Here is a 23,369-nt window from a genome sequence, read left to right as displayed (position 1 = left end):
GGCATAACCACTATTGCTGGCTTGCAACCAGTCCGAGAGCTCTGCTGGGTCCTGGGCACCAGGGGCCACTCTGCTGTGTCCCTTTGCTCCAGTCCCAGTGTCACTCGCAGGGTCATGGCTGACCAAGCACAGGCACTGAATGCGACCTTATCTCCCCGGGCTCACCTCCTTTCTTTTTAAGACCACTTGTTTTTCACCCACTCAAAGATATCTATTGAGCACTAAGTCCTTGAGATGCATATCGAGTCAGGCAGACAAAGATCCCTGGGGGACTTGCATTCTAGGGCAGGAGCTAAACCTAAATAAAGCTCATATACATCCTGGCCAGATGCAGGGACTCACACCTGCAATCCCAATGTGCTGGGAGGCCAAGGCAGGAGGATCACTTGAGCCCGGAAATTTAAGGCTGCAGTGAGCTGTGATGGTACCATTGCACTCCAGCCTGGGAAACAGAGCAGAAGACCCTGTCTCAAAAAAGAAAAAGAAAAAAAAAATTGCACATCCGAAGGGAGTCAAAAGTGCTTCAAGGGATGGGGCAGAGGTGGGAAGTAGAGCAGAGTAAACGGTGGAGAGGGTGTGAGGAAAGATAACTTGGAATCCTGATCTTTTTAAACTGCTAGGGACAACATTCTAAACACAAAATGAGAAAGAACAGTGTTCAAAAGGTGTCATCAAAGCCGAAAGGGGTGGCTTACGCCTGTAATCCCAGTGCTTTGGGAGGTTGAGGGGTAAGGACTTCTTGAGCCAGCGAGTTTGAGACCAGCCTGGGCAACATAGAGAGCCCCTGTTTCTACAGAAAATAAAATAAAATTAAGCAGGTGTGGTGGTGCACACCTGTAGTCCAGCTACTTGGGAGGCTGAGGTGGGAGGATCCCTTGAGCCCGGGAGCTTGAGACTGCAGTGAGCCATGATCACGCCACTGCACTCCCGCCTGGGGAACAGAATGAGAACTTCTCTCAAAAAAAAAAAAAAAGAAAGAAAGAAAGAAAAAAGGCATCATCAATACCACCATGTGTCCTTTCCGCTCTATATCAATTATAAAATGGACTTCAGCCCCCAGAGTGCAGGCGATCCAGGGTGCAGTGGTCCAGAGTGCTGGAGTTGGCCACGGTGGGAGCATTCACACCATGAGAACAAGAGAATCAGCAAAGGCCAGAAATCAGGCCCCACCCTCTGCCCCGCCCCGCCCCGCCCCATGAGAGCCAATTTCCCAGCATATCACCGTCACCAAGGTCACGTCAGAGCATCGCAAATACCACAAAAGAAGGAACACTTGAAGCCCTCCGAGACGGCTTTTGGGGCGCAAAGCTCCTTACTCAACCCCCAGACTTTGTAGGACGCTGAGCAAAGCTGTCCTCAAAACCAGCCCTTTGTGTCCACCTGACTTTTGGCCAGATCAGGATGGAGGCCACTCTGTCCCCAGGGCCAGCCACTTCCCCTCCAGAGCCTCTCTGTGCACAAGGCTACTGTGGGCTCGTGGCAACATGGGCCCTTTCTGCGCCTCACACCAGAGGCAGCATCCGAATCTTATCTTTATGGCTCCTGCCTCCCAGCACAAGCCACATTCACCAAGCAGATGTCATGTCACTCAGGAAATACTTTTTAAAGGCGCATCTGCTGTGCATCAGACACAAAGCAGCCCTCCCTGCACTGGCCCCACTCTTACCGCTGCACGTCCAGGACGGAGAAATCATCTCTTCCCTTTCCTCCACTTCACTTTTATGTGGCATGTGAACCACTCCCTCCCCTGCTCCGTCATCAACAAACAGGGAGAGAAATGAAACTACTTGATCTGGCCACAGAAATGAAACTGAGTTATCAGCGTGCTCTCCGGATGACTCACAGAGTGGTCCTCAAACTCCAGCTGCATCCGAATCCTGGGAGAGCTGTGGAGATAGGGTGGCTGTCCCCCCCACCCCCACCAGAGAGTCTGATCTGTCAGGTCTGGGCTGGGCCTGAGAATCAGCATTGCTAACAGATTCCAGGGGAGGCTGGCATGGGGGCAGCTCAGAGTGGCTCAGTCAATGGAAGGCTCTGCCATGACAGTGCCATCCAGTACCACCTGCGTGGCTCTGAAATGTGACTATTGCCACCAAGGAACTGGACTTCGAACTCCATGTAATTTGAATTAATAGCCATGTGTGGTTCGTGTATCAGACCTCACAGATGCACTGCGGTGACAGCCCGAGGACATGCTCTCAGGTACATGATCTGAACCCTCTGAGCTGTCCTGCTTAGCTCCATGCCAGAGCCGCACCTGACAAATGTCACCCTCCCCTCATTAGGTGCGGAAAACCCAAAGAAGGAGGGTCAACAGCTTTCCGCAAGCACTCGTGCCTGAGGTCCCTGCCTCATAACCAAGACGGTTTTCTTCCCATTGGAGATAAGGAGGCCCCAGGACAAACCCCAGGCTCCGGAACTCAGCCCTGAGCCGGCTGCATGCCATCTTTCTGGTCCTCAGTTACTTTTCACCTACAAAAGTGAAGGTGCACAACCGTGTGCTCCCTAAGGCTTCCTGCTCTGTGACCAAAGTCAAGGGGGGCCAGGCATTCCCATCCCCAGAGCCAAGAGGTCTGGGAACTTCCAGGAGGAGCCCTCCAGACACCGGAGAGGGGACCAAGCCTCTCGAGGACTGGCAGTGACGGCTGGGAGGGAGGAAGTAGGCTCTCAGCTCTCCTATCCACCTGTGATTCTCTCCCAAACAAAAATCAACACTATACGTTTAAAAAAAATCCTGAGCACCTCTTTGCTAAGTCACTGCAGTGACTTCCCTTGGGTGCAGGCTTCGCTTTACAGAAGATATTCAGAAACTTAAAATGTTTTTCAAAACCTTGGCATTAGAAATATTAACACCAGGAGATCATCGTCAGGATCACCTATCCCTGAACCACTTCTCTTCCTGAGAGCCCTGGGGGTCAGAGGCTGAGGAGTGAGGGGAGGAATGTGAATCTCAGACTTGGCAGCGTGATACGACATTTGGTTTCGCTAGGAATGTCTTTCACAACAGGGCCTGGGCTGGCCTACTGCTTCAAGGAAGGCACAAAGAAAGGCCTCAGAGAAGTCGGACAGAGGGACACGAGCAGCTTGGGCCAGCTCAGGGGACCCTCCTCCCTCTGTCAAGGCAGCATCCCCCTCCTGCACGCCCCTCACCAGCAGCCCTGGGAAGGACCAGAGGTGCTTGCGCATGCAAACTTCAAGGACAGGGTTCTTGCATTCTGAGCACTAAGCCCTGAGGGTGAATGAATGTCCCATGCAGCATCCAAGCACGGGGGCCTGGGCGGGGGCCAGAAAAGATGCTGCTGCTCAGGCCTCGGTCACGGCCGCCGGGCGGAGCTCTTTCCTCAGCTCCACGTCAGGGAGCGTTACAGTGTGCAGCTTGGTAAAGAGGCGAAGTCCAGAAGCCCCAGTGCCCGCCTCCTGCCCTGGCACACTGACTCTATGGAAAGCGCCAGCGCCTCTGTATGCTGATGAAGTTCCTGGCCACCTGGAAGCCCCTGCAGCACCTGCAGCCATCCAGAGCCAGCGTGCATCCACTCTCCCATGGCCTCTCCAGTCACAGAAGGAGAGATCAAGCAAAGGCTTGCCTGGATTAACAGGACAAAGGCAATGGTGAAGTGCTGTAGACAAGCAGGGTCCTTACCTGGGGTGTGTCCCTCCCAGCAGAGCACAGGAGCAGCGGGTGCACCTTGGAGTGGAACTCCACCCTTTCACGTCTGTGTGACCTGGCTCTTTGTTTCTTTTTTGTTTGTTTGCTTGTTTCAGCCTGGCTTTTCATACCCAGGGCTCAGCTGTGGCTGGCCTGTGGCCACATTAACACGAACAAGAAATCAGTGCCGTTGTAAGCCACTGAGAATTGGGGCAGTTTGTTACTGTGAGAATGCTGGAATTCGGGGTGCCATGTAGCACCATGTTTTAAAAGGAGTCCTGCCAACAAAAATGCTTGGAAACCATTCATCTATCCCAACTCTTTTATCTTACAGATGAGATATAGAGGCTCAGAGAAGCAGTATTAACCTGGCACCAAAGTCTCCTAGCTCTTCTGGGGCCAGGCCCGGGAAAGACATGAGAAGGGACACTTGGCAGCGACTGCTGGCCCCAGTGACTCTATTTTCTTAGCACATGTGTCATCTGACCCACCGTTTCAGCACGTGTGGAACATCCTGGACTCCTGGATCTACTGCTGCATCTTCTAGAGAGTGAGGTGTTCAGTTGCCCTCCTTAGAGCAGCGCCTCTCTCCCCACCCCACTCAGCAGCCTGGCATGAAGGCAGGGACTGTGTACTGTACCCCCGCTGCCAGACGTGGGAGGCACCCAGAGTTGTGGAATGAATGAATACATTCACGGGCCCACAGGAAGAGCTTGAACAAGGAAGTAACGTAAGCCCTCGGAACTGCTGCTAATTCTCCCAGCAGAAGGAGATGACTGTCAGAAACTAGGAGGTGCTTGGTGATAATGGAATAAAGGTTTTCTCTCTGCAGAGCTGTCTGGACCACACAGGGGTCATACTCAGATCTGATCATAACATAGCTCCACCTGGACAAGCTGTTTCTCCCAACCCTCTTTCCAGCTTGAATCACCTCATTCCCTTTAAGAATTTCCATTCATTTTAGTTTCCTGCTAATTGACATCTTCGCTACATAAAATACTGGTATAAAAATACTGTGTACCAAGATTTGATGCAACTAGCAAATGTTCACTGGTTTACAACAAACCCAAAATACTCATCAAATATGGACTGTTGGGTTTAGAAAAATGAGATTCTTGAGCGATTCCAGCTGCATTTGTTTATACAGAACACATTTGCTCAGGACCCTGCAGTGTCAGCTTGGTTCTTTGGGTATGCAGCCTTCTATCTGGATCTCTGCAGGCCAGCCAGAATATCTGTTGTTCTTAGTATCAGAGTGGTTGATCTGTGTAGAGAAAAGAAGAGTTTTATTTATTCATTAATCTAATAAACAAGTATTTAATCAGTGTCAGTTGTGAGCCGACACAACCACTTCCTAGATTTGGATTTGCTCCAACCAAAGCTGGGTGTTTGATTTCCAATACATTTCTTAATAATATATTTTTAAATTAATATATAATAGATGTACATATTTTTGGGGTATATATGATAACGTGATATATCCGTATCATGTGTAAAGATCAAATCAGGGTCACTGGGATATCCATCACCTTAAATTACTTTTTCTTTATGAGAGGAACATTCAAATTATTCTCCTCTATTTTGAAATGTACAATAGATGATTTTTAACTATAGTTGCTCTAATGAACTATTGAACACTATGTCTCATTTCTTCTAACCGTGTATTTATACCCTGTTTCTTAATAATATTTGAAGCAGGTGTTAATACAGCTCTAGAACTTTATGCAATGACAGAAATGTTCTATAATCTACATGTCCAGTGGAGTAGCCCCTAGCGACACTTGGTTATGGAGTACAGATGGTCCCCAACTCATGGTGGTTTGACTTTACAATGGTGCAAAGGAGGTAATGCATTCAGTAGAAACTATACTCCAAGGACCCACACAACCATTCTGTTTCACTTTCAGTCCAGTGTTCAATAAATTCCATGAGACACTCAATACTTTATTGTAAAATAGGCCTTGTGTTAGGTGATTTTGCCCGACTGCGGTCAACTGTAAGTGTTCTGAGCATGTTTAAGGTATGCTAAGCTAAGCTATCATCTTTGGTAGGTTAGGTATGCCACATGCATTTTCAATTCACAATATTTTCAAATACGATGCTTTTATTGGAATGTCAGCTGAAGAGCATCTGTACTTGAAATGTGAATAGTGCAACTGATAAACCAAAATTTGAATTCTATTTAATTTTAATAAATTTAAATATAAAATGTAAATTTAGCTAGTAGCTGCCATATTGGACAGTAGCTCTAATGTTTAGTTTTCAACTCTGGGAGTAAAACTACGTGTGTGTGTGTGTGTGTGTGTGTGTATGTGTGTATGTATTTTTTTTCCCAGAGTTCTTGTATAGTTCCTTCCTCAGCAAATGTGTATTCATCCCGAAGTGGGTTTAATCCTCCATATCTTCAACTCTTTCACAGATAATAGAGCACCTGAACTTGATGCTTAAATAAAGTAAGGTGCATTTTGTTAATAACCTTGGAATTCCAGTAATATATCCCTTTTTATATAACAGCTTTACTGGGATATAATTCACATAGTATAAAATCCACCAATGTAAAGTGTACAATTCAATGGTTTTAGCATGGTCACAGATCTGTGCAACCATTTTAAAACATTTTCATCACCCAAACAAGAAGCCATGTACCCATTAGCGGCCACGAGTCTCTTTTCCCCCCGCCCTAGGCAGACATGAATCTCCTTTCTGACTCTGTGGATTTTCTCATTCTGGAAATTTCATATAAATAAATGGAATCACATAATATGTGACCTTTTGTGTTTGTTTGTTTGTTTGTTTCACTTAGCCTGCTTTCAAGGTTCATCCATATTGTAGCATGTATCAGAATTTTATTTCTTTACATATTTGAATATATTCCATTGTATGGCTATGCCATATTATATATATATATTTCCTACCCATTAATCAAACATTTGGGTTGATTCCATTTTTTGGCTATTATAAATAATGTTGCTATGCACATTCATGCACAAGTTTTTGTGTGGACCTATGTTTTCATTCTCTTGAGTATATACCCACAAGTGGAACTGTTGGGTCATAGGGTCACTGTATGTTTAACTTTTTGAGGAACTGCCAGAATATTTCCCAAAGTAGCTGTACCATTTTACATTTCCTCCACTAGTGCATGAGGGTTCTAATTTCTCCATATTCTCACCAGCACTTCTTATTATGTCTTTTTAAAAATCATAGCCAACCTAATAAGTGTTAGGGGTATCTCATTATGGTTTTGATTTGTATTTTTCTGAAAACGAATGCTGTTGAGCTTCTTTTCATGTGCTTATTGACCATTTGTATATCTTCTTTGATGCAACATCTATTCAGATCTTTGTCCATTTTTAAATTGGGTTACTTGTCTTTTTATTATTGAGTTGTAAGAGTTCTTTACGTATTCTAGATTCAGTTCCCTTATTTGCAAATATTTTCTCCCATTCTGTGGTTTATCTTTCACTTTCTATAAGGTGTCCTTTGAAGCGCAAAAGTTTTTTTTTTAACTTTTAAGTTCAGGGGTACATGTGCGGGATGTGCAGGTTTGTTCCATAGGTAAACATGCATCATAGGGGTTTGTTGTACAGATTATTTCATCACCCAGGTATTAAGCCTAGTATCCATTAGTTATTTTTCCTGATTCTCTTCCTCCTCCCACCTTCCAGCCTCCGATAGGCCCCGCTATTGTGTGTTGTTTCCCTCTATGTGACCATGTGTTCTTATCATTTAGCTCCTACTTATCAGCAGGAATGTGTGACACTTGATTTTCTCTTCCTGCATTAGTTTGCTAAGGATAATGGCCTCCAGCTCCACACATGTCACTGCAAAGAACATTATCTCATTCTTTTTTATGGCTGCATATTATTTCATGATGTATATGTGTCACGTTTTCTTTATCCAGTCTATCATTGATAGGCATTTGGGTTGACTCCATGTCTTTGCTATTGTGAATAGTTTTGTAATGAACATACGTGTGTATGTGTCTTTATAATATAACAACTTCTATTCCTTTGTTTTTTCAATATTAAATTTTACTTATAACAAATATAATTTGTTAGGAATATTCCCAGTAATGGGATTGCTGGTCGAATAGTATTTCTGTCTTTAGGTCTCTGAGGAATTGCCGCGTCTTCAACAAAGGTTGAACTAATTTACACTTCCACCAGCAGTGTGAAAGCATTCCTTTTTCTCTACAGCCTTGCCAGCATCTGTTATTTTTTGACTTTTTAATAATAGCCATTCTGACTGGTGTGAGACGGCATCTCACTGTGGTTTTGATGTGCATTTCTCTAAGGATCAGTGATGTTGAGCTTTTTTTCATATGCTTGTTGGCCACATGAATGTCTTCTTTTGAGAAATGTCTGTTCACGTCCTTTGTCTTTTTAATGGGATGTTTTTTCTTGTAAATTTGTTTAAGTTCCTTTAGATGCTGGATATTAGACCTTTGTTAGATGCATACTTTGCTAAAATTTTCTCCCATTCTAAAGGTTGTCTGTTTACTCAATTGATAGTTTCTTTTGCTGGAAGGACAAAAGTTTTAATTTGCTGAAGGGCAACTTACTTTTCTTTTGTTGTTAGTGGTGTCATATCTAAGAAACCATTGCTTAAACCAAAGTCACAAAAATTTATGCCTCTGTTTTCCTCTAAGAGTTTAATAGTGTTAGCCCTTACGTTTACATATTTGATTTATTGTTACTTAATTTTTGTATATGGTATGAGGTAGGGTCCAAGTCTATTCTTTTCCATGTGAATATCCAGCTTTCCCAATACCATTTGTTGAAGAGACTATTCATTCCCCATTAAATAATCTTGGCACTGTTGTCTAAAGTCAATTGATCAAAAATGTGAGAACATGCGCATCTGCTGGAGTCTCAATTCTATTTCATTTCTCTGTATGCCTATCTTTATGCCAGAGTGACAGTATCTCAATCACAGCAGCTTTGTGTTATGTTTTGAAATTGGAACATGTGAGCCCTGCAACTTTGTTCTTTCTCAGGACTGTTTTTGTTATTTGAGTCTCTTGAATTTCCATATGAATTTTAGGATGAACTTGTCAATTTCTACAAAATACATCAACTTGGATTCTAGTAGGAATTGTGTTAAATCTGTAGATCAATTAAGAAAGCATTGACATCTTAACAATATTAAAATTTCTGACCCATGAACATGGAATATCTTTTTTTTTAGGTCCTCAATTTCTTTCAACATGTTTTATTGTTTTCAGTGTGCTAGTCTTGCATCTCCTACGTTAACTTTATTCCTAGGTATTTTATTCTTTTTGATACTGTTATAAATATAATTGCTTTCTGAATTTCATTTTCAGGTTGTTCATTGCAAGTAAAGAGAAGTATAATTGAGTTTTTACATTGATTTTTGTATCCTGCAACTTCGCTAAACTTGATATAAGTTCAAATAGTTTTTTAGTGGACTTCTTAAGATTTCCATTAAGTTGGTGCAATTACTTTTGCACCAGCCTAGTATACATAAAATCATATCATCTGCAAACAGAAATAGTTTTACTTCTTCCTTTGTTTGTTTATTTATTTATTTTTGAGATGGAGTTTCACTCATGTTGCCCAGCCTGGAGTGCAGTGGCACTATCTTGGCTCACTGCAACCTCTGCCTTCTGGTTTCAAGTGATTCTCCTGCCTCAGCCTCCTGAGTAGCTGGGATTACAGGCGCCTGCCACCATGCCTGGCTAATCTTTTGTATTTTTAGTAGAGACGGGGTTTCTTCTACCATGTTGGCCAGGCTGGTCTTGAACTTCTGACCTCGTGATCTGCCTGCCTCGGCCTCCCAAAGTGCTGTGATTACAGGGGTGAGCCACTGTGCCTGGCCTACGTCTTCCTTTCTAATGCGATAACGGACTGATCTCCCTTCCCTCCCCTCTCCTCCCCTCCCCTCCCCTCCCCTTCCCTTCCCTTCCCTTTCCTTCCCCTCCCTCCCTTCCTTCCCCTCCCCTCCCCTCCCCTTCCCTTCCCTTCCTCCCTCCTTCCCTCCTTCCTTCCCTTCTTCTTTCCCTCCTTCCTTCCCTTTCCTTCCTCCCTCCCTCCTTCCTTCCCTTCTTCTTTCCCTCCTTCCTTCCCTTCCTTCCTCCCTCCCTCCCTCCCTCTCTCTCTCTTTCTCTCCTTCTCTCCTTCTCTCCTCTCCTTCTCTCTTTCTTTCTTTCTTTCTTTCTTTTTTCTCAGGTAAGGTACAAAATGCCATGGGCATTACGGGCAGCGGTGGCGGGGCCAGAGAGGCTTCTCAGAAGAAACAGCCTTGAGGTGGATCTTTAAGGCTTTGCAAAGGCACTCCCTGCATGGAGGGAGGCATGTGCAGAGGTCCACATGTGGAAAGTTACTGCAGGAATATAAAGATGAGACCTGAACAGAGCCAGCATAGTAGCAAAGCGATGCAGGGTATGGTAAGAGCAGCCACTCATGAGGCTTTGCTGGAGTATTGAGCACACAAAGCATGGGAGGGGCTGAGTGGGGCTGAAGACAAGGGTCTGTGCTCCAGTTAGGATCACCAGGGACAAGACTCAGACCATGCTGGAGGCGAGGAGAATGATGGCTCCTCCTGCTGTGTCATGCTTGTCACACACACAGGGAGCAAGGCAGGCTCCGCTACCCACAGTTCAGGTTGCAGAAAAGGCTCAGGCCTATGAAGTGCCAGCCTCAGGTCATGCAGTCGGGGTGGCCAAGTCCAGATCTGAACCAGGTTCCCCTCACTTCCAAGACTCCTGTCCTTATTTATTTCTCAGTTTCCTTCCTTCTATAAAACCAAGAGGTTGGATGGAATAACCTTGGAAGTTCGTTATACTTTAAAATTCAGTTCGGTAGCTAGTGGGGTCATTAAAGGCTCTGCATGAGAGCGGCCCAGGCGCTGTGCCTAGAAAGCTGACTCCTGGAATAGAAGGTGGAGTGGAAGTGAACGGGGGCTGGGGAGACCCCTGAGGACTCAGGAGGCCCTCCCAACATGGGTACACCACCCTTAGGGAAATACACCACCTGCAAGTCTGAATAGCCAAAGTAACACAGACACAAATGATTCCTCCAATGGCACTTGTCACAAGCTCTCGGTAAGAACTGTCTTGAAGCCCTGGCTACCAGTCCAGGCCTCACCAACATTTGAGCTAACATCCTTTAGCGCCCCCAAACCACAGCACCTCTAGTAACTCTCCAGCACTGACTGCTTGCTATGTTTAGGTCTTGTCTTTATACTCCTGTAGTAACTTGGATAACTTTTAGCTGACACAGATGGGCAAAACAGGCGTTTTCCTGAAATTCACTTGGAGCCACCATTTCCAAACACATTCCAATTCTCTAAACTCAGCCCTGGCTTTGACGTCCAGTCTTTTTCTTGATTTCTCCCACTCCAGAAGCTCTTTCATATGAGGGAAATCATAAGGAAGGACCCACCACTTCCTCTGTGCAATTCCAGTGAGGTTTTTGTTTTCTATGACTTAGCTAAACATTAATGAAGAACCTGTTTGATGAGATGTTAACATTTGAGTTAAAAAGGATTTCAGCCTCACATGCCAGCCTTTCTGGTACAGTCTGGACACTCTCATAAATCAGCTGGAGAACTGCACCATTGGTAGTAATCATAACCACGGACACTTGTGTGCATGGGTGGGTCCCTGTGTGGCACAACGCCCGGGCTGCCAGGAGTACCTGCTCACTGCCACCCTTGCTAGTTAAATAAGCTGGGGTGGTTAGATAGGGTAGGACAAGGTCCCTGGAGATGCTGAAGGAGACTGTGGAACTGGGAAGGTGGGAAAGAGGAGGAGGAGAACAGGGTAAGAGCCGGGGAAGGAGCAGAGAAGTCAGAGGACGCTGTTAAGGGGAAGTGTGGGTGTGTATGTGAAACCAGGGCCTCCATTTTCTCCTGGAGATCCATGCAAAGAGGCTCCCTTCCCTGTGCACCAGCATCTCCAGGCCAGGCCCCACCCTCTGAGAAGCTGGTTCAGTTGTCCTGTGCACAGCCTGGACATCACTGTTTTTTAGGGAGACCCAAGTTGGGAGAGACATTGTTTGCAGAAGCTTTGCGGAGGGATCTGGGCTTGGAGTGGGCTGGTAGGGCAGGACCCACGGAGCTCCAGGAAGGCCCAGCTGTTCTGGGTTACAGGACTCCACTCTGAGATCCATGTGTTTCTCTTCTTTCATCTTCAGGAGCCCTTCTGTGACAGGAACTATCTTTATTCACCTCTCACAGGTGATGATTCTGAGCACAAAGGGTTAGATAACTTTCCAAGACCACACAGCCAGCTGGATAAAGCCTGGACATTCTAAAGACGACAGCCTGTGGCATGGATCACGCAAGGGATCGGAGAGAAGGGGGCCCAGTATTCGCTCCCCAGGGTCAGCCTGAGGAAATCCCGGGGAGAATGGGGTGCACACTGCAGCACAGCTGCTGGCCCTGGAGGAGGCAGGAAAGCTGGAGCCCAGAGAGGTGACGTGACTTGTTTAAGATCACACGACGACCCCTCGCAAAACTAACACAGGACCCTGAGCTCCGGCTTCACTGTCGTGTGGCTGGTTCAGCTTGCCCTCAATGTGCGTCCAGGCAGTGGTGGGGCCCAAGGAGCTCCACCAATCAGAGCTCAGGGAGTGCCTCTCTGGTTAGGGCAGACCCACGAGGGCTCACTGTGCATGCGAGTGCCCAGGCACAATCATAAGCAAGGAGGGGTCGAGGCCAGGGTCCCGGGAAACATTCCCTACGTGTTGTGCAGGCCTGGCTTCCTGGCTGTAGAGGAACATGAAGCCACAAGAGGAAAGCATGCTTGTTTAGATGCAGCTAAAATCACCATGGTTTCCGGGCCTCCAGAACATGAGAATAGAGGGGGTCACAGAAGGTCTAGGGTTTCCTGGGAACCAGTCACAAGTTATCTGATTGTGTGGCCTGCACTGAAGTCGCACCTTATCCAGCCCCCTTCTCCTCCACCTCAGGTGGTCATGGCAACAAGAAGATGCCGAGCTGCTTCTGTTGCTTGTCTTCCTTCCCAGACCCGTATCCACAGCACAAAGAGGCAGCACAAGGAGGCAGACTGGGACCACATCTCAGAGCCCGAAATCAGAAGCAGCCTACTGCACACCCTGGAGATATAGAAATCTCTGCTTTCTTGGAATTTCTGGCTAAGTGGAAAGGAGGCCCTTATCCTTAGAAGGTATAGTAGGGAAGTCTCACTCCTTGGTCATGAAGCACAATTTCCTCCTCTTCTGCACCGGTTACCTCAGCATCGTTTGCTGGAGAGCAGAACCCTCTGAAATTCTCCAGGATGTTGTGATTGTTATCGGATGCTCAGCTTGTTACTCCCACACATTTTGCAAACCCTCAGTTGGAATTTTCACAGGAGACTTAGTGGTTAATAAGTGAGAACACCATTCTTTTGCTCTTTACTTCTCTTTGATACATAAAGGGAGGGACTTAGAATCAATCGTGCGCCCAGTTACTACAGCAGCAGCAGCAGCAGCAATGGAAGCCACATTTGTGCAGCGTTGATTTGGTGTCCAGCCTGTTTTGAGTGTTTTGCGTTCACTATGTCTGTTCATGCTCTCAGCCATCCTAAGAGGTGAGCTCTCTTCCTTTCCCCACAGCAGGGACTTGGGGAGGTAAACCTCCTGCCCAAGGAAGGAGAGGCCCAGGACAGACCACGTTGGCTGCAGCACGGTGCAAAATCAATACCAACAGCCCTCTCAGAATTTTCAACTTGGAGAGAGATTGGAGAAGTTTGAAACTTCTGTCCGGATCTAATGCTGATCTCATGGGAACAGTTGACAAAACTCTTATGTTTGGAGACAGGGAGTTATAACCCACCGGGAACGTTTTCAAGTCACGGCACTTACTATACTCACCATTGGTGGGAAGGGACATTTTAAAACCACTCACCTTTTCTCTCTGAATTTCGGAAGGGAGTTCCAAGCCTTTTGCTGCCACAAATACCCAGCTAGACCTGAATTTCATGTTCCTGATTTCTTTACTTCCAAGTGCTTCTATAGCATTCTTGGCATCGTTATTCAGTCTGCGGGACAAAGGGAAAAGCATGTGACCATCTCAGGGAGATGTGGAGGGGAGTGGAGCTCTGCTCTGGATGGGTTACGCTGTGCCTCCTTGGATGGAGGTTTCTAAACACATTTATCTCCTGCCACACTGCATGACACACAGTGGCAGCTAAGAGGCACACATGCTTCCTGAGAATGTCACATTTCTAGTTAACCATTGGACATCCAGAGCCATTTTAGGCCCCAGTTTGGGGCACAGAATTCTACTTCTCAATTCTGGAAAGTCCTTGTGCTTTGGGGTTCAATCTCAGGCTCACACTCAGCCAACACAATTTTCGGCTATTGCTCTGCCTCTCGTTTACTGACCACAAAATGAGGCGGAGAGAAGTTGCTGAAAGATGAAAGCTTATGCCAAAACTGCCCCCTTTTCATAATCAGAAAAGTCCGCATCAAAAAGGAAAAAGAAATGTAAAATAATACTGCCACTGCAAACATTAAGATTTAGAGGAAGCGACAGGAGGGTAGACAGGAAAGCAAACAGTTAAGTTTAGATTGTTCTAAGTGAGTTCAATCAGAGTTTTTCAAAGTATGTGCCAAGGAACTTCGATTTGGTAAGATGCTCCATGAAAAAAGGAATCTGAGGTCAGATAAATTTGGGAAATGCTGTGGTCAGTAGCCCTGTCTGGGAAATTCACGATACAAATAAGCACTTTGAAGGTTCTTAGACATTCTGCAGCAAAGACACAGGTTTGGTTTACTTAGTAGGACACACTCTGAGAGGCACTGAGCTACATCCACTTCTAGTACAGTATTGAATGTGTGTGTGTGTATTTCTTTATTCTTTTCCTCTTTTTTTTTTTTTTTTTTTGGAGACAGTCTCGCTCTGTCACTGGGCTGGAGTGCAGTGGTGCAATCTTGGCTCACTGCAATGTCTGCCTCCTGGGTTCAAGCGATTCTCCTGCCTCAGCCTCCTGAGTAGCTGGGACTACAGGTGCACGCCACCATGCCTGGCTACTTTTTAAATTTTTAGTAGAGACAAGGTTTCACCATGTTGGCCAGGATGGTCTTGAACCCTTGACCTTGTGATCCACCCACCTCAGCCTCCCAAGTGCTGGGATTACAGGTGTGAGCCACTGTGCCCAGCTTCTTTTCCTCTTTCTATAGGGAAATTACCTCAATTTCCTTTCACATTGCTGTAAGTATTAATGCCACCCTGGGTTAAGGCTTTCTGTCCGGAGGTTAGTTTTTCTGTCCTAATTATGGTCAACAGTGGCTTTGTCTTGATTCCTTGAAATAATCCTTTGATTTAGATTCTAGTACTTCTGTGGTTAGTGATTTAATTTTTTTTTAAAGAAATGCCATCTATTTTGTCATGATCTTTCATTCTTTTTCCTAGAGAAGTACTTTGCTCCTGGACTTTCTGCTTCTCCCCAAAGGATGTCACTGAGAGACCCTGGCAGTCTCTGTCCCAGCTGACTTCTCTTGCCCACCGCTGTGACAGATCTACGCCCACTCACCTTGTGCTTCCGTCGTCATAGGTCACCATGAAGAGCAGGGATTTTGGAGGAGCACTCTGAATAAACTTTGTCATCGGTCCAGAGTTATCTATTGGGGGATGTAAGTCAGTTTTAAGGTCTTTGCTATTCACTGAAATTCTGCCTTGGGTGCTGGGCTTCCTCCTGCACCTGCATTCTGTGTCCACTCTGAATCCTTGGGGTCCCAGCATTCGCTGCTCCACCCTGCAGATGGTGTGCTAGCTCTGGACGCGTGAACATTCACTGGGGTACCATAGGGACTATCTGAGGTGAGTGGCACAGCGTAGAAGGAAGAGAACTAGGCAGAACACTTGCAATAGGATTTCAGGGTGGTAGTGAAAGGGGGTCAAGATAAGGAGCTTTTTTGACCAACAAACAAGAGAAGTGGAGCCCCTGGTAGAAAAAAAAAAAAACCTCCTTAGAAATGAGATCATAAAGATTCTATTAACCAAACTCTTAACAAGCAGCAGCCTGTGTGCCACAGGTGGAGTGTTCTCTGCAGTCACTGATAAAGGGCCACACCCACACCATGACCATTGAGCAGAATGGCCTTACAAACACTCCGACGTGTGCAGGAGAGTGACTCTCACAGAACTCAAATACGAGATGTGTGGACCGTGGGCAAGTCTGTGCCAAGAGACTTATCTACGCCTTATAAAATAAAGGTAAACCTCAAACCCCATTACTCACCGCTGTGGCTCATTATTTACTGTTCTGCTCAGGTTAACTACAGAGTACAACTGTGTCCTTCTCATTGGGTGGGTGCAGGCGTTTTCTATTCTTCGTCTTCACTATCTTTATAAAAACTTGTTTTTGAAAGTCTCATTGATATATAAAAATAAGAGGGGATTGTATATCCTGGCCAACAACTGTAGTCAAGAGTCAGTGCCTAGAAAGGAGAGACTATCGAGAAAGACTGGGCACCTGGGGGTTCCGGGAATGCTTGCCCTGTGCCCAGCAGAGCACCGTGAGTCACCAGGAGTAATTGTGACAGCTTTCAAAGGATGACGATATTTAGGGCTGGATGCTGGTGGCTTTATTTTACATATAATGTATTTGGCTTTTTTTTTTTTTTTAAAAAAGGCTTTTTCTCTTTCTTATTATGAGAGCTAAAAAGAGAAAGACTGAGGAAAACTAACAGAAGAAAAGACATTTCTAGATGATGCCTTCAAATGTTCTATGAATTCAATTAGAGTTTAAGAGGATCTACATAAGACCACTCTAGATTACTCAGGAGAGCTGCTGGCATTTTTCTAGTAGACAAAATAAAAATGGTTGACATTTTTCTTTGTGCTTTTTAATCTTAATTTTCTGTTTAAAATTCATTTGAATTTTAACAGAAAAAATTTTCTTACCGCCTTCATACATATCAAAACGTCGTGTTGCTGTCACATTCCCAGTTACATCTGAAAATAAAAGAAATGGAATTTTAAAAGAAAGTTCACAGAACCAGGGCGCACTTGTGGCACCAGGGCCTGGGGAAGGAAATATTTCTTCCCTGTCTATCTCCAGCAAACACCACTGATGTAATGACCCAGCCTGCAGAGACAGGGCGGGCCCCTTGAGGAGAGTCCCCAAAACCAGGTCAAAGGAAAGTGCTGGAAGCTGTGCTAGAACTTTCTTCCAGTTTGCTTTGGGTTACACCTGATGGAACACTAATACCTCCCCCACTCACCTCATCCCACAGAAACACCAGAGACCCCTCACTCAGGCCCACCCAACTCATCCCACAGAAACACCAGATGCCCCCCTCAACCAGGCCCACCCGCCTCATCCCACAGAAACACCAGAGCCCCCTCAGCCTGTTCACTTCCTACTTTACAGTCTCCTTCAGGGCTGTCAGACTAGGAGCATTTTATCTCCCCTTCCACTGCCCTCATGTCTCGGGGCTATGCTGCCCACTCACTCACAGGGACGTTGTGGGAAACCCTTTCCTTCTCCTCTGGAGCCCTCAATGGCAACAGTGAGAGAGCTTTATTCCAGACCTAAGAGAAAGGCCAAGTTTTGTTTCCCATGAGGTTGCAGTGGCTTTTATCACACAGGATGAGATGGTCTAAGATGCCAGCCCCTGAGCAGACACCGGGACTCTGGGAGCAAATGAGAGGCTCAGTCCAGGACCACAGGCTGCACCCCCTTGGCGGCCCTTCTGGTTTTAACCCCTACCTTTGGCTTATCCCTCTGTTTTTTCTTTTTTTTTTTAAATAAAGTCTATATTTGGTTTTCAGTTGTTTATTTGTTGTTAGAACCACAAATAATCTGTGAAGTGAGACTTGTAAAAATAATTGAATATATAATCTTAAAATGCATTAAAATACAAACCTAGACTAAATCCTGTGCAAAAGTCTTGAAAACCCAAGGTACCTTTGAAAATCTGACCAGAGAGCTTTTAGAGAAGTTTAAAGAAAATGCTTAATAACTTACAGTTGACAATGGCAATGTTTATTCCTGTGGCAACATTTCCCAGCTGTTCTCCCATAAGCCTGAAACGGAGCGAAGCATCAGTCAAGTACCCAGAGGCGTGCGACTCTCCCCGCTCCGCGAAGTCTTCGCCTGACCGAATGTCAGTCTCATCTGCTGTCCCCCACCTTTTCCTTGAAGGTCTGCACTGGCCCTGGTGCAGCCCCGGAGAACGCCACCCCCATGCTCATCCACACACATCTATTCCCAGTGTCTACAGACTCAGTCCCTCAGGGGACCTGGACTCTCAGGGGACCTGGACACTGCATTCAATCTTATAATTTAGACAAACGGCTAGGGGGAAGAAAAACTAACACTTATTTAGCTCGAGACTCTTCACAGATGCACTTTATTGTTAATTTATTATCTATTTATTTATTGAGACAGGGTCTCACTCTGTCACCCAGGCTGGAGTGCAGTTGTGCGATCGTGGCTCACTGCAACCTCTGCCTCTCGGGCTCAAGCAATCCTTCCATCTCAGCCTCCCAAGTAGCTGGAAGTACAAGCGTGCACCACCACAACAGGCTAATTTTAAAAATTTTTTTGTAGAGACGGAGTTTTGCCATGCTGTTCAGGGCAGTCTTGAACTCTTGGGCTCAAGTGATCTGCCCGCCTCAGCCTCCCAAAGTGCTGGGATTATAGACATGAGCCACCGTGCCTGACTATGTCACTTAATTTTTAACCTTTAAACTGTAGAATATGAAATGCCAAATTCAAGAGGATTGTGCCGTAAAATCAGGAAGACTAAATGACTTTCCTGGAGATGATAATTATTGCTGAAGATCACAGAAATTGTGTGTGTGCATGTTGTATATGTGCATGTTCCCATTGTCAAGTGTCAGAATCAATGACATGTTAGCTTTATGAAAAGAATTTGTTGGAAGGCTTCCTCCTGTTTCCATGCTTTCGAATAGCGAACACGGAACTTTAATATTTTGTTTTGACACCTTTCCCTAAGCTCCCCTGTGAGTTTTCTATGCTTAGTGCTTGTTGACAGGTTTAGAGACTATTCCGTAATAACTTGAAGCAGAAAGAAATTTCCGATAATAGCAAATTGGCTAATCTAAACCGACTCTCTCATAGAGAAAAGCAGAAAACATGAGGCAAATGTTGTTGCTGCTATCGTTGTTGAAGATCTGGTTGTGTACGTTAGAGACCAAATCAGGTAGTGAAGACTTTCTCAGGCCAAGAGCTGGGAGAAGACTAAATTTCAGGGTGATAAGTCCAGCATTTAAAGCTACTTTTATTTATTTATTTATTTATTTATTTACTTATTATTATACTTTGGGTTTTAGGGTACATGTGCACAATGTGCAGGTTTGTTACATATGTATCCATGTGCCATGTTCGTGTGCTGCACCCATTAACTCCTCATTTAGCATTAGGTATATCTCCTAATGCTATCCCTCCCCCCCTCCCCCCACCCCACAACAGTCCCCAGAGTGTGATGTTCCCCTTCCTGTGTCCATGGGTTCTCATTGTTCAATTCCCACCTATGAGTGAGAACATGTGGTGTTTGGTTTTTTGTCCTTGCGATAGTTTACTGAGAATGATGTTTTCCAGTTTCATCCATGTCCCTACAAAGGACACGAACTCATCATTTTTTATGGCTGCATAGTATTCCATGGTGTATATGTGCCACATTTTCTTAATCCAGTCTATCGTTGTTGGACATTTGGGTCAACCATTGTGGAAGTCAGTGTGGCGATTCCTCAGGGATCTAGAACTAGAAATACCATTTGACCCAGCCATCCCATTACTGGGTATATACCCAAAGGACTATAAATCATGCTGCTATAAAGACACATGCACACGTATGTTTGTTGCAGCACTATTCACAATAGTAAAGCTACTTTTAACCAAGGAGAATTTGCTGATTCCAGAAAAGGTGCGTAAGGAAGTGAACAGCCCTTCTGACAACCATGTGAGCCAAGGGAACAGAAGTTGGAAGCCAGGGTCAGGGCCATGTTAAATCTGCTACATCTTATTTGGGCTGGGGTCACAAGGGGTTGAATCCTGAAAGTGAGAGCAAACTGGAAATAAATCAGAGCTTGTATAAACTTCAGCCTAGTTTTTAGTCAACTAGGTGGCCCAGAAAATCTTTAACACTTATTCAGGTCATCCTGTTCTGCTAAAGGGTCCAGGTCCCTGGGAGAAGCAAAGACAATGCCTCAGAAGAAGATATCATCCCATGCCTCAATTTTTTAAAAAAACAGGCACAGGATCAAATGAAACCTGACATGTGAGGAAAGAAGCCAACACACAAAGAGCCAATGGAAGCAGCAGAAAACAGTAGATAATAGTGACAGACTCGCAGGCACTCTAAATGCTAGAGTTATCCAACTCAGACTTTAACTATAATGTATTCAAAAGCATGGTCGATAAAATTAAACATTTCAGAACTGAAAAGTACCAAAACTGACATGCTGATTTTAAAAAGAACCAGAATAAATTTCTAAAACTAAGATAATATAGTAACCTAAAATCAGTAGTGATTGAATGGGTTTGACAGCAGATTAGGCACAGCGGAAGAGAGAATTAGTAAATGGAAAACAACTCTGTCCACAATAAAGAGCAGAGAGGTAAACAAATGGAAAATACAAAATAGACTATAGGCTATAGAGAATATAGTAGTGATGAGGTCTGACATATGTTTCATTAAGAATCTCAGAAGAAGAGGAGAAAGTGAATGGGCAGAAGATACAAGAGCAGAGAATTTGTTAAATTTGATGAAGGACTTCAATACCTACATATTTAAGAAACTCAAAAAAACTCCAAAGAAGATACAACAACAAAAGACACATTGGGGTACAAGTGTTGAAAACCAAAGACAAGGAATCTCGAAGGTGACAGGGATGAGGGCAGTGGGCAGTTACTTTCACAGTAGCAACAATAAGACTGTCAGCTGACTTCTCAAAAGGAAAATATAGAACCTAGAAGACAGTGGAATAGTACCTTGAATGTGCTGAAAGAGAATAATGGCTAACACAGCCTACAAAAGTATTTTTCAGGAACAAAGATGAAATAAAGATATTTCAGAGAAACATAAATTGGAAGGATTCACCATCAGCAGAACATGCAGCAGCATTTGCTCTGTGTCTTTTGCTGTAATAAACGTTACCTATAAGTGTAACCTGTTATTGGGTCTTAGGAGTTTTTCTAGAGTATCAACAAATTTGAGGCTAGTTGTGAGAATCCCTCTTCAAAAAAACACTCAACAGAAATGTATGTGCACGTGCACCAAGAGACATAAACAGCACTGTTCATAATAACCCCCAACTGGGAACGACTCAAATGTCATTCAACAATAGCATGGATAACTGTAACATATTCATGCAATGCAATATGATACAGCAATGAACATCTAAGAACAACAGCTACATCCAACATGAAGGATAAATCTCAGACACAAAAGAGTATTTGGTTTATGATTCCATTTATACAAAGTCCAAAACAGACAACATTAAACAAGTGTTTAATTAAATAATAGTATTTTGCAATGCATGCTTAGGCAGTGAAACTACCAAGAAAAGTGAGGAAATAAATCACCATAAAAAAAAATCCAGGTTACCATTGGGCAGGAAGGAAAGAGGAAGCTGCATTTGGGAAGGGGTACACAGAGGGCTTATGGAGTGCTAGTGATAGTCTATTTCTTAGCCAGGATGGTGGTTACACAAGGGTTCACCTTATCATAATTTATTACAAACTGATATATTCGTAAGGTTATTCATTGCAGCATTATTGGTAATACCAAAAGATATCAAACATCAGAAATGCCTATCAGTGCAGAACTAGTTGAATAAACTATGACACATCCATGCTATGGAATACCACATATCAATAAAGGAAATGAGGAAAAGCCTTATGTACTGATATGGAGTAATCTCTTTTTTTTTTTTTTTTTTTTTTTGAGACGGAGTCTTTCTCTATCGCCCAGGCTGGAATGCAGTAGCGTGATCTCGGCTCACTGCAAGCTCTGCCTCCCAGGTTCACGCCATTCTCCTGCCTCAGCCTCCCAAGTGGCTGGGACTACAGGCGCCCGCCACCACGCCCGGCTAATTGTTTTGTATTTTTTTAGTAGAGATGGGGTTTCACCATGTTAGCCAGGATGGTCTTGATCTCCTGACCTCGTGATCCGCCTGCCTCGGCCTCCCAAAGTGCTGGGATTACAGGCGTGAGCCACCGTGCCCGGCCTATATGGAGTAATCTCTATTAACTGTTAAGTGAAGAAAGCCAAGGTCAAAACTGTATAGAGTTTACCACCTTTTATGTAAAAAAGGATATATATGTGTGTGTACATGTGAGTGTATAATGTGTATACATGTGTATATACACATATATGTACACATATTCATACACACATGTATACATGCATATAAAAATATACATAGGTATGTATTAATTATATATAGAGAGAGAGCTTATTTTTTGCCATTAAAAAATACTGGAAGAATAAATCAAAAACTAATTAAAAAATTAATGGAGATGGGAACAGGAGGTGGGGAGAAAAGGTGGAGAATGTAGGGAAGATTTCTCTGATCCTCCTTTTTTGGGACATGTAACGTTCAAACATAATGTTGATTTCTGAACTGCATAAATATATATTCAAAAACTAAATGAAACCCAAAGAAAGACAAACCTATCATTGAAAGCAAATGGAAATTAATCCAATTTCCAATGTAGTAAAATAACTATAGGGAAAGTAATTGTTTCATATGACTTTGGTCATTGCTATGAGTTGAATGTTTGTCACCTCTCAAACTCATGTGGAAATTTCATTGCTATTCTAACAGTATTAAGAGGTGGGACCTTTAGGAGGTGATTAGGCCATGAAGACTCTGCCATCCTGAATGCATTAATGCTGTTATCACAGGAGTGGGTGGGTTCCTTATAAAAGGACAACTTTGGCTGGGTGCGGTGGCTCATGCCTGTAATCCCAGCACTTTGGGAGGCTGAAGCAGGCAGATCACGAGGTCAAGAGATAGAGACCATCCTGGCCAACATGGCGAAATCCTGTCTCTACTAAAAATACAAAAATTAGCTGGGCATGGTGGTGTGCACCTGTAGCCTCAGCTACTTGGGAGGCTGAGGCAGGAGAATCGCTTGAACCCAAGCCGAGATGGCACCACTGCACTTCAGCCTGGTGACAGAGTGAGACTCTGTCTCAAAAAAAAAAAAATGACAACTTCAGTCCCCTTTTGCCTCTCTCTTTCTTTCTGCTGGAGCTGGGACACCCTTCTACTTCTCCTACCTTGAACATGAGAACTCCAGGCTCTCCAGGCTGTAGACTACAAGACTGATACCAGCAGACCCCCCAACTCCTATAGATTCTCAAACTGAAGATTACACCATCTGCCTCTCTGGTTCTGAGGCTTTAGTACTTGGACTCAGCCATGTTACCAGCATCCCAGGGTCTCCAGCTTGCAGATGGCCTGTCATGGGACTTCTTGGCCTCCATAATTGCATGAGCCAATTTCTCTAATAAATAAATCCACTCTTTCCTTTCTCTTCTTACCTCCCACCACCATTGGCTCTGTCTCTCTGGAGAGCCTTGATTAATATAGACATCTGACTCTTTATACCCTTAATAAAACATTTTTAAATCTATAAGGAACTGCAAACAACATTTTTTAACTTCACTCAGTAGTTGTATTGTTAGTAGTCTTGGTATCGTAATTTGAAGGCAAAGGTTAATAGTACTAGGAACCAAGATTCTCAGTGTAATGGAAGAGTTAAAATGTA

General features: G+C 44.4%; 2 protein-coding genes across 3 annotated transcripts in view; both read right to left on the bottom strand.

Moving 5' to 3' along the window:
- The window catches only part of MX2 (MX dynamin like GTPase 2), a 44,826-nt gene extending 43,104 nt beyond the window's left edge, over window positions 1-1,722 (bottom strand). Inside the window, exon 1 of the mRNA XM_030806261.1 lies at window positions 1,667-1,722. The gene's annotated coding sequence lies outside the window, so the exon portion shown is untranslated. The remainder of the gene's footprint in view (window positions 1-1,666) is intronic.
- A 2,586-nt stretch (window positions 1,723-4,308) lies between these two features.
- Window positions 4,309-23,369, bottom strand: part of FAM3B (family with sequence similarity 3 member B) — a 43,224-nt gene continuing 24,163 nt past the window's right edge. The window contains exons 3-7 of one of the 2 annotated variants that reach the window (XM_003280390.3): window positions 17,592-17,650; window positions 16,526-16,576; window positions 15,153-15,240; window positions 13,523-13,655; window positions 4,309-4,910 (exon numbers count right to left, since the gene is read on the bottom strand). In XM_003280390.3, the coding sequence (XP_003280438.1) occupies window positions 4,821-4,910; window positions 13,523-13,655; window positions 15,153-15,240; window positions 16,526-16,576; window positions 17,592-17,650 (421 nt within the window). In that variant the 3' untranslated portion in view covers window positions 4,309-4,820. The remainder of the gene's footprint in view (window positions 4,911-13,522; window positions 13,656-15,152; window positions 15,241-16,525; window positions 16,577-17,591; window positions 17,651-23,369) is intronic. The other variant, XM_003280389.4, reaches the window with a different exon arrangement.

Source organism: Nomascus leucogenys, chromosome 25 (genome assembly GCF_006542625.1).
Source record: "Nomascus leucogenys isolate Asia chromosome 25, Asia_NLE_v1, whole genome shotgun sequence".
NCBI lineage: Eukaryota > Metazoa > Chordata > Mammalia > Primates > Hylobatidae > Nomascus > Nomascus leucogenys.
The sequence above is the reverse complement of the archived record's forward strand: the minus strand, read 5'-3'. Positions and strand labels throughout refer to the sequence as shown.